The sequence below is a fragment of the Erigeron canadensis genome, chromosome 3 (assembly GCF_010389155.1).
Source record: "Erigeron canadensis isolate Cc75 chromosome 3, C_canadensis_v1, whole genome shotgun sequence".
NCBI lineage: Eukaryota > Viridiplantae > Streptophyta > Magnoliopsida > Asterales > Asteraceae > Erigeron > Erigeron canadensis.
This window is the reverse complement of record NC_057763.1, coordinates 15,807,507-15,818,271: the sequence shown is the minus strand read 5'-3', so window position 1 is coordinate 15,818,271 and position 10,765 is coordinate 15,807,507. Positions and strand designations below refer to the sequence as shown.

The 10,765-nt window shown below is 33.5% G+C and overlaps 1 protein-coding gene across 1 annotated transcript; it reads right to left on the bottom strand.

Annotated features, from left to right (window-relative positions):
* Window positions 1-2,277: 2,277 nt before the first annotated feature.
* On the bottom strand, window positions 2,278-10,061 carry LOC122594502 (N-alpha-acetyltransferase 35, NatC auxiliary subunit). The gene is made up of 16 exons (XM_043766949.1): window positions 9,743-10,061; window positions 7,719-7,786; window positions 7,456-7,611; window positions 7,171-7,338; window positions 6,563-6,713; window positions 6,406-6,485; window positions 5,963-6,238; window positions 5,739-5,882; window positions 5,374-5,508; window positions 5,180-5,278; window positions 4,416-4,472; window positions 4,098-4,302; window positions 3,860-3,978; window positions 3,688-3,756; window positions 3,241-3,339; window positions 2,278-2,799 (listed from the first exon to the last, which is right to left on the bottom strand). The coding sequence occupies exons 1-16, from the start codon at window positions 9,897-9,899 to the stop codon at window positions 2,560-2,562; spliced, it is 2,223 nt and encodes a 740-aa protein (XP_043622884.1). The 5' UTR covers window positions 9,900-10,061; the 3' UTR covers window positions 2,278-2,559.
* Between the last annotated feature and the right edge of the window lie 704 nt (window positions 10,062-10,765).

Here is a 10,765-nt window from a genome sequence, read left to right as displayed (position 1 = left end):
ATTGGTATTTTATATGTGTCTTTAATGGTAATTATTGTTCGCATATATTTTATTTCAACTGTTTGGGTACAAACGCGTTGGATCTATGACGGGTACTGTAGATAATTATTCAATGATAATAAGAATAAATGTGTTAACGGTTGGGTACAATCGGTAGATGTAATTGCTATTTTAATAACCAAAACCATTGTTGAATTAGAAAAGTTATAAAAGATGTCTTGGGGTACCGGTCTTTGTAATGGAACTAGTTTATACAAGAGAGTCAAATGATGTCTTTAACTTGACGGGTACGGGGTTGGAGCTTTGTTTGAGTCTCGGTTATTTAATCAACGTAATTTGAATTTGAACTTCATTTAATGTGCAATCTTAACATGTTGTCGAGCGTAATCAAGATGGGTGACCTTTAAATTCTTGTTTTAAACAACAAACTCTTCTTTCGATTAATCCTAAGGGATTACTAACCAATTTTACTAACTACTTGCAAAGTGGCAATTCGGCCACAAAACCCCCATTTTTACTTGAATCACTTAATAGTTACAATTGCTTATAAAAGTCCTTGTGAACGATCTCGGCTTACCAGTTTTTACTATACTACATGCGATTAGGTACACTGCCTGTGAGTGTGTAGTAGTCAGTCTTTTGGCAAAAATAGAAAAATCACTAAACACATAATCAAATTTGATTATAAACATATAGTCACAAACACACATGTAACTAAAAACTCAATACATCATCAAATTTGATTGCACAAACAAAGTTACAAAACACAAATTTAACAAATTCAAATTTTAGAATAGATCTATGTACAATCGAGTATGATTGGCTATACAATCAGTAAATACGTATATAATCAAATTTGATTTCATACATACACTTTGGTTTAGACATTTCATCAAACACTTTTTATCATATGAAAAAACAAAAATAAGAGAATAAACTACAAATCATGGATAAAAATGGTTTGTTTATCCATATTTTATATAAAAAACATAAACTATATAAAATATCAATATAATAATATCTAAAACATCATCCTCCATTTGTTGTTGTTGCTAGTGATTTGAGATGAAGATCCAGATTGTAGTGGTGGTGGTGGTCACCGTCCATGGAGGAGAAGAGACGGAGAGAGAGACTGTGTGTGTGTGTGTGTGTGTTTTGATCGGGAGAAAAATAAAGAAGAGAAATGGAATATAAGGTTCTTTATTTTTTATGTAAATTACGAAAATGCCCCTCTGTGTTTTATTTTTAATAAGGGGTAAATGTTAATCTTAATCATTGATGAGAATGATCAAAGGACTAAGATTAAGCCCTTGAGATTCATGAAAAATTAAAGATATAAATGAACAAACACCTTGTTGAATAATGATATTATCATATTTAAAACATGTGTTATTTATAAAAACTAAATATGGTAAAGTATACTCTTATTTGATAATGATGACAATTACTCTTACTTTAGAACAAACAAATATATATTGTTAGAAAATAACATATCAAATAAAAAAATTGATATAATTGAAACCTATTGAAATTATAAGCTTTGAAAGAAAATTAAATAGTATAACACAATTCGTTATATACTTGTCTTTATATTTTTATTTTATTAATCGCTTTTTAACTAATTAATTAAATAGATACTTATATTAATATCTTAATTTGTGCTAAAATATAAATGTATTTAATTGTAAATTAATGTTATTATGGAAAGTTAACATGTAAGTAGTTATATAAACTCAGCCGCGTATTATGCGGAAACATAATCTAGTTATAAGAGAACAACATATTAGTCATTTATCCGCTCTGTCTTTTAAAAATAAATATATATACAACAATCCTACGTATCATAAACCATCAAACAAGGGTAAAGTCTTTATTTCCGGAATACATGCGTCTAACTAGCCACATAGCTTAGAAATAGTGACAATTAAAGAAATCTTATGCGCAAAAAATCTATGCTAGCGGTATAGCTTATAAACCAATAACCCGCGCAAAGGGGCGGCAACGACAATAATTTGCTATGGCAGCCAAACTTTTGTGCGTATGGACGTGTTTGTGTCATTGTGAGTGCACAGATGGGTATTTTTGGAAGATGGAAGAGAGTGATAAAGGGTAGGGAGATGGCAGAGGATTTGAGGGCAAATAGGTAAACGAGAATGTTAAGGTAATGGTCTAGATCAACTTTGAAAATGGATGGTTGAAATCGAATATTAACTTAAAGATAAGAAATTGAATATGATTAATATAAATACATATCAAAACCTATGCATAAAATATAGGTAAAAAAACAGAGCTGTTGTATTCATCGAAGGGGTTACAATTTCAACCTCATTGAATTACCGACAACTAGCTGGCAAATGGCAGCTTATTGTGGCAATTAAATATCTGTATTGGTTCTATATTACATGTTTCATGGGCAAAATTATACATGAATTGTAAAACTTGCTCTTTGATGAAAGAAAAAATGACACTAAATGTTGCCAACCCTATTTGCAAAATTAGAATGTGGCTAGGAACCTAATGAAAACAACCAAAAATTGGACATAACCATGAATACAAAATTTATGATCTCTTCACCACAGCAGTTGCAAAATGAGGATGATGGTTGAACTCAAAAGATACCTTAAGTGATGGATCAAGAGACCCTAACCTACTTATAAGATTAAGGGCGATACCATTGTGTTCTGCGACCTGCTCGATGTGCCGAAGTTCTGCTAACTTCTTTGTGTCGTTAGAGAAACTACTCCTCAGTTCCTTTGCGATCCTCTGGGCTTCTTTAAAGTAATTACACATTACAATGGTCTGTAGAGTAAAAACCACAAGAGTTGTAACAAAAAACAGAAAAAAACCTAAGATATTTAGATATAAGCATGGTTGTAAAATAGTCTGGATCGGCCAATTTCGTAGAACCGAATCGGCACCTCCACGAGCGGAGTCCGGGATTTAAAAATCAGTCAACAGATCAAACTCGGGTCAGCTTTCATCAAACTTGGCCGACTAGGTCAAGACTCAGCCAACTCAGTCAAGACTAAACGTCGGTCAGTTTTATTTTTTAGTAAAACTTTTAAATAAAATCTTTAATTGGTTTAAATTTACGTTTTTAAACAACTAAGTTTGATCTTTGAAGTATTATATTAATGTTTCTAAACAATTATGTTTAAGTTTGAAGTTTATTACATATAATTTCATAAATTATTATTTTTATATATTAAAACCCAATCCTTGGATATAAGTGAGACTCACATTGAATTGCGCATGTGCGGTGTAGTCTCTAAACGAGTAGTATGAGACGTGATCCGGAATGCAAGCTTTCTGTAAGAGCTCGAAATGCTGAATGAATCTCTGAGACAATAAAGGTAATTTAGCCAATACAGCTTGAATCTGTAACATAAGTAGTTTATATAAAATTGGCCACAACTTCAGCCCAGCAGTCTATTTGTAATGCATAAACCTTCCAATCATTAATATTAGATTTCAATAAAAAAATTTAAACAAGATTGTCGCTTTAATCAGAAGCAATTCATTAATTTAATGCAAAAAAGAAGAGGGAGGGGGGGAATTGGAAAAGAAAAAAGTTTGCTAGCTGTTTCAACTTACACTGAGTACAGATTCGCTTTTATTAATTATAAACCAATTATGTATGAAGAGTAGTTGGAAATAAACATAGAAGAACTCAAAAGTTTCAGTTACCTCTTTTTCGGTATTGAACGGACCCTGACACAGAAAAACTCCATGCTCATTTCTCAAAGCAGAAATCATCTACAAAAGATGTAAATTAATTTGAATAGTTTGCACCTATATCGTAAAGACAAACAGCAGAGCTAGCATTGACGGGACAACATTTTGCGTGGTAGAAAATTACCAATGTCAGCCCTTCAGCAAGATATATATGGCACTGAAGCAGCAACACTACAGGTGGGATAGAATGCTCCCTTGCTACATCCTTCATAGAGTCTTTTTTCTTTTTTCCTTTCCGGTTGCCTGGCAAACATGTTACTATAAGTGTCCAAAGAAAGAGCAAAAAAAGTGAAACACTAGTGAAAATCTCAAATTTAAAACTTTTTATCAACAAATTGATTGTTAATAAAGGTATTACTCACCAGTCTCATTATTCGTTATCATCCTGAGATGCACTTTTTCACCAAGCTTGATCAAGATTACATATATATACCAATACACCATGCAGTACTCGTAAGGGGAATAAAGCTCCAGTTCAAAGCCCAAGATAAGGAAACGGAAAGCTATCCAATATGTTTTTTCCTCAATCCAACTAAGAACGTGTTTGTACATCTTCATGAATAAGTTCTGGAAAATGGAAGACCAAAATCGCATAAACCTAAAGATAATACTTTATGATTCAACATTTAAAGATGTATGGAACATGGAAAAAGTCGGAATGACAAATAAATATCACATACCTCATCTATCGAAATATTTGATCTTTCTTCAAACTCCTTTCTTAGTGCAAGCTCTAGCTATTGGAGCAAGAACATAGAAAAAAAAAATCTGTAAGCCATAACCATGAACATGGTAATCAATATTATTGATGATCAAGAACAATATTATTTAAGTTTAAACTTTACTCGAATAAGAAGAGGCATGTGCGTGGTAGCAACCAAAAATGATGCATGCATGATTACTAAAGATTCAATAAACAAATTTTACTTCAAGTAATAACAAAGAAAAGAGGTAGTTAGGATAAGCAGCTTCTATGTTAATGCAAGCCAATTACTCTTTGCTAATGTTGGTATGATGATTTAACTGAACTGGTCACTGTATAGCTTAGAGTTTCTAAAATAATAAAATATCAAGGGAGCAAGTCTCTTATCTGTATTTGCCAATTCACCCACATTCGAGTCAATTTATCTCACCATGTATGAAGCTGCAAGGATATGTCATGAAAGGGTTACGGGTTTTGCATTACTTTTTCCTACTGTTTCCATCAAAAATCTGGCTTTAGAATACCAAACACCTAACTAAAAACTTAACTCTTAGCCATCACATCCTAACAACTATCTCAGAAGGGAAACTTAAGATTAGTAAACACAGCGATTACTCTCACCAAGTAGTATCTTGATAACATCCTCCTTCATATAGTAATATCTATACTAAATTATATAAACCCAAAGCAACATACAGAAAAAAGGAGATGAAAAAACCAAAGAAACTGTAGAATACATACCTGCATGTATATGATACGCCAATCTTGTAAAACTTTCCCTAGTTGACGCCTTTGCCAAGCAGCATTTGTGCATAAGATTTTAAGTAAAGTTATCGCCAACTTTATCATGTACAAAAAATATTACAGACAAGTCATCAACCAAACTTTCAGTGAGTAAAAGAATATCACATCCAAGAAAATATACAGATAGTCACCTGACCAAGATGTACAAAAGCCTCGTTCTTCTGCAAGTCATGGTTATTGGTGATTTCTGGTACTGCCGCAGCTTTACAAATCACAGCAAACATAGGATCACGCCCGTAAAGTTTCCCATCTTGAACTAGTAGAAACTGTACCAAAATTAAACCCAGTCCAATTAAAACTTATTTAGTATTACAAATACTACCAAAAACAAAGGTAGCCACAGGAACATGCAATTCTATCCTTAAAACAGTTAGCAAACAATGTAGATACAAGTACAATAAGACTTGAAATTGAATACACATGTAGAAAGATTTTCAAAGAATGCATCACAGAATGATAACAAACGATGCAATTAAAAAGAGAATTTTACACGTACCTGTAAATGGGACCTAGCAACCAAATCAGGTAGTAACTTCTGAAACTCTACGACAAACTGCAAAGAACCTTCATATGATGACTCTACAGGATTTGCACACACAACATCAAGATCATGAAGCAGCTTTTTGAAATACTCAACAGCCTGTAAAGTATTTAGCAAAGTATCTAGATTAGTGAAGAAAAAGCAGATAAAGAACAAAAATTGTATCCAATTTTGCATACCTTCTTCCAGCAAAGAAGTTTAATTGCACGGGGAGGTGCAGGGGCAGATAATCTACTGTTTAAGGTGGGATCAAAACCGATTGGTTGACAACCAGAAGCAGTTGTGCTATTTTCCTTTCCGTCTTCACACATTCCGTATCTGCTGTTGGACCTAAGAAATTCCTCAGATTTAAGGATGCTATGGAGTTCCACTAAGCAAGAGGCTATATGTTTTCTAGCTGAATCCAATCCTCTGCCTTGGGCTCGCCTCAAACATACTAGAGCATGATAAAAATGCTGAATACATAACCAAAGTAAGGTTAAGTACAGAGCATATTGTAAGTAGCAATATATAATAGTAATTCTAATTTACTGAAGTGTTCCTTAAGCATGACTGTAGTTAATATCGGAAACTCACAATACCCATGATATAAATAAAAAGAAAAAAAAACACAGGGTAAGACCTTACGAAAGCGCAAACGGCATAACACAGCTTTGCAATATCCTTCTTCCAAATCAAGATTTTCTTGTAATGGCTCTATGTCTGAAATACAACCCATAAATTCTTCAATTACTAACATTGTGTTACAGAAACAGTACGTGTAGAAATGAATGACCCACCTTCTACAGCTCTCTTCTTATGTGATGGGGATTTGCAAGCATTCAACTGGCGCGAAACCGTTTCTTCTATAACATTTAAAATAGATAAGCATTTCTCATCGCCGTCCTTTTTCAATGGAAGTCCCGAAGTAATGGTAAACAAATCTTCTTCCTGAAAAGAATGTAATAAACTACTGGTATAAAGAAAGGGGTACCACACTCGATACGTATGGGGAGAACATCATAAAAATACTCGTTTAACGTTTTAATGTACCAAACTTGCTAGACTATTCTATGTAACTTGTGTCCTCTTCACGGTGAAATTTCAAAGTTTGCAAGCTGTTATTGCTGGACATGGCAGCCATATAAGTAACCACCTCATCAAAACAGCGCCACATCACCATTTTACAAGTTATATAGACTTAAAAGGATGTCAGATGCGTACAATAGCGCTGAATTAAGAGATTGCTACATTAGAAAGTAGTCCAATACATGAACAAGCAATTTGTGTCAAGTTGGATACACATCATGAAGTTTAAGAATACATATAAAGCATTAAAGCCTGAACCAAAGGTCCTATAAACCATTCATACTGGCTACAAGAATCTAGTAAAAATAATAAACTTCACCTCATGTGTGCGTGTGTCAGAAACAACTGAAATAACTGCATTGCATGTTGAGCGTAATACTGTGCAGTACGAATTCAGCAACGCATGTGATGATGTTATATCAGGTCTCAAGAGGTACAGGCACGAAAAAACAGTTTGTGCTAATGAATGACCCTTGTGCCAAGTTGCCTGCCAGGTCATATTACAGATAAATTACTTAGAGGGCAGTTGCAAAATGAGAACTGGCTATAAATCCCATAATTAAAACAGCTTTGGTGAAAACATAAATGCTGAAAGTTTAAGTACCTCACATGAAACTAGATGATCCATGACATCGATTATACAATGGACATCTGCAGTTTTATTCTGACTCAAGGGGATTGGTGCAGCACCGTTCTCAATAGCTTCATCAACGGAATAATATTTACAAACAATACCTGAATCCATCTTCGGGTCCATTATCTAGAAGTAGATAAAAGTATAAATATCATCATAGCAGGCACATAAAACAAAGCTGCCACTCATTCTTACAGGTAACAAAATTTTTTTGTAATCTAACATGCCGTTACCTCCAACGCAGACATGGCTGCGAAAAGATTGAAATTCTCCCCATTAATGAGCTCCCCATCTTGAAGATCTGTAGATGCACCAAGATGCTTTAATTAGTTAAGTATAATTATTACACTACCCTATTTGATTAGGACTTAATAGGCTTAATAAAAATATGCTTAATCGATTAAGACAACTATGGATGCTTGACTTTAACTTGATAAACAACAATTATTTATCAAGTCAACACAAACATTATTTATCCATCGACACTTTATCCACTCAGCACTTGATGATATTAAAAACAAGTGCGCTCTTAGTTGAAACATTTAAAAGAGCAAGGGGTCAGAACCAAACACAACTGTCCTTACAAGCATCTAAAGCACTTTTTTCAAGCTAATTACAATGTGCACAAAATCTTAAAAAGTAGGTGCTTGTTTTTGATTTGGCTCATCAGTTTGAATAGTTTTTGATATCAGTATGAAGCAAGACATGTATTTGCTGGTTGGATGCTTTTTAACAAGATTCTGACAGAAAGTACAAATGTCAAACAACCATAGAAATAACCAATGCTACCAAGAGTGGGGTAGGGGGGGAGAAAGATGTAGACAGTTATATCTGCCCGAGGGTAGAGAGACTGCCACCAAAAAGACATCTGGTAAGAGTGTGTATTTATAATACAGTAAATTTATATTTTATTATTAAATAAGCTAAAGATAGGTCATGGGTTCGTAACCGTTCCCAAATCCATAAAGTGGAACCGAAAGAGATGTGCTCATTGCCTAGGGCTGGTCCTTGAGTAATGGTCAGTTAGGCCTAAAGGACAACGGGTTTAGAGTTTCCCCGTCGATCTAAATCTTTTGCTAGATATTTATTTGTTAGATAAGCTATTCTATGGATATATACTAGGGTATTAAAATAACTTAGTTCCCTTTTGTAAGAATAGCTTGCTAATAAAAGTATAGGATAAGTACTTACATGGATCATTACGGTTGTATCTTTTTATAGAAGAATTAAATTGAATCTTTTGACTTTTGGGAGATCCCTGCTTCTTGAATTAAAATATCTTTTTTTGTTACTTAATTTCGATTATCAATATGAAACCAACCGGGTTCGAATAACCAAGGCATCCCCGTCACTGTTTGCAAACCTTTTCGCTGGCTACCCCGAGATTTTTACCTAGTCAGTCTCAAATCACAGACCTCATTTGAGGACATCAGAATGCCCAGGGAGTGTACATATGCGTGTGTGTGCATGCGTGTGCATTAACATGTATGGGATTTGTCTTCCCTCAAAAAAATCGTACATCTATGGGATGGTTATGATACATATAATACTCCCTATTTCCCAGGAAAACTGCCACAATTAATCCCACATGCATATTGATAGACGTGTTCCTACTTCGTATAAGTATAACTTCAAGAGAATCCTTCCACCATGATAAAACAAAAGATTTGCAATGTACTCAATCACATCTATACTTCTTCCGTAATAGTTATACAATGGAGATTTAGCATACAAAGTGTTAGAACCCTCAAATTGCATACCAGATAAATATTCAACCGCCTATAATATTGCTAATTTACCAGAATAACTTTGAGAGCATCCATATCTCCATATAATATAAAACTTTAGGAGTAAAATATCCAAATATCAGACAGAAAACACAACACATTTCCAAAATACTGATTTTTAAACATAGAAACTAATTATTACTATAGCATGTGACCTCAAAATGTGAACCTCTCGACAGTTGGGTGGTCGCAAAAACATGCAGGCCAAGACCCTTTTGTACAAAAATAAAACTAGTAGAGTATTTCAGTTGCCAATTCTTCCTTTATATTAGCACTTATCTAAAAATTTACCGTTTAACGGTCATCATAGAATTCAATAAATAAGATTACCAATGAGATTACCGTTTAGCGGTCATCATAGTGACAGTTAAAAACATATATTAAAAATATGTATACATAAATTATACAAACATACAGATAAGTTATTGATATAAATAAATAAAAAAGAAAGAAAGATGATGGAATATTACCATTACAAGCTGAATTAAGAAGGATGGAAACATCGGTCCAGACTGTTTGGTCACCCGGTGGATTGCTATTATTATTAACAAAAGATGATGTTCCTCCTGCATCATCTTCATCATCATCATATCTTCTTGATTCTGAATCTTTACTATTATTCTCCATTTTATTTTACTAACTGAAATTGAAATCTATGAATAAATCTGTGTGTGAGTTTTGTTGTGTTCGAGCAGGGAGATTAACGAAGAATGTTTACGATCGGCTATCCGTCGGGTAGGGCATTTCCCAATTTGGGTCGGATCCTCTGACCGCCACCCTTTAGTCTTAACCCACTTGTAAATAGAAACGAGAGCATTTTGCGGCACTAAAATGATGACGATGATAGGTCATAGAGTGTCATATCTAAATGTTTTACTCGTACGGACTCCACCTCGGATTTAAAAAGTCGTCGAAAATATATCGAATGACATCTCTAATGAAAGAATATGAAATTTTAAGAACACCTATATAATTTTTATAATTTATCGATGTACGGTTTTTGAGATAAAAGATTTTGAAAAAGTTAGAGAAATAAAATGATTTATGGAGTAGAGAGAAAGTTGTATGCATTGAAGTATGGTACATCGTGCATTAATATGTGTATATTGTTGAAACTGAATGTTGAAAATTGAAAAGTGAATTTGTTTTATAATATAGTATAGATAGATAAAGGAAGGGTTATTTAAGAACCTACAAATAAAAAAGAACTCAAGAACTATTCTGAACCACACATTAATTCTCTCTTTCTCTCTCTTCAGTTAAGTAATAAAATTCACCCCAATCATTCAAAATACTTTATCTCATAAACCGTAAATCGTTAGACGAAACAAAAAACATGGGTAGTCTTAAAATTTCGTCCTCTTTCATCAGAGATCCAATTAGATATACTTTTAACGACTTTTCAATTTTCATTTTTTTTCTTCTTGTACTTGTGTCTTTATACATGTGTAGAATCATTGTCTTCACATGTAAATTAGTAAATGAACATATGT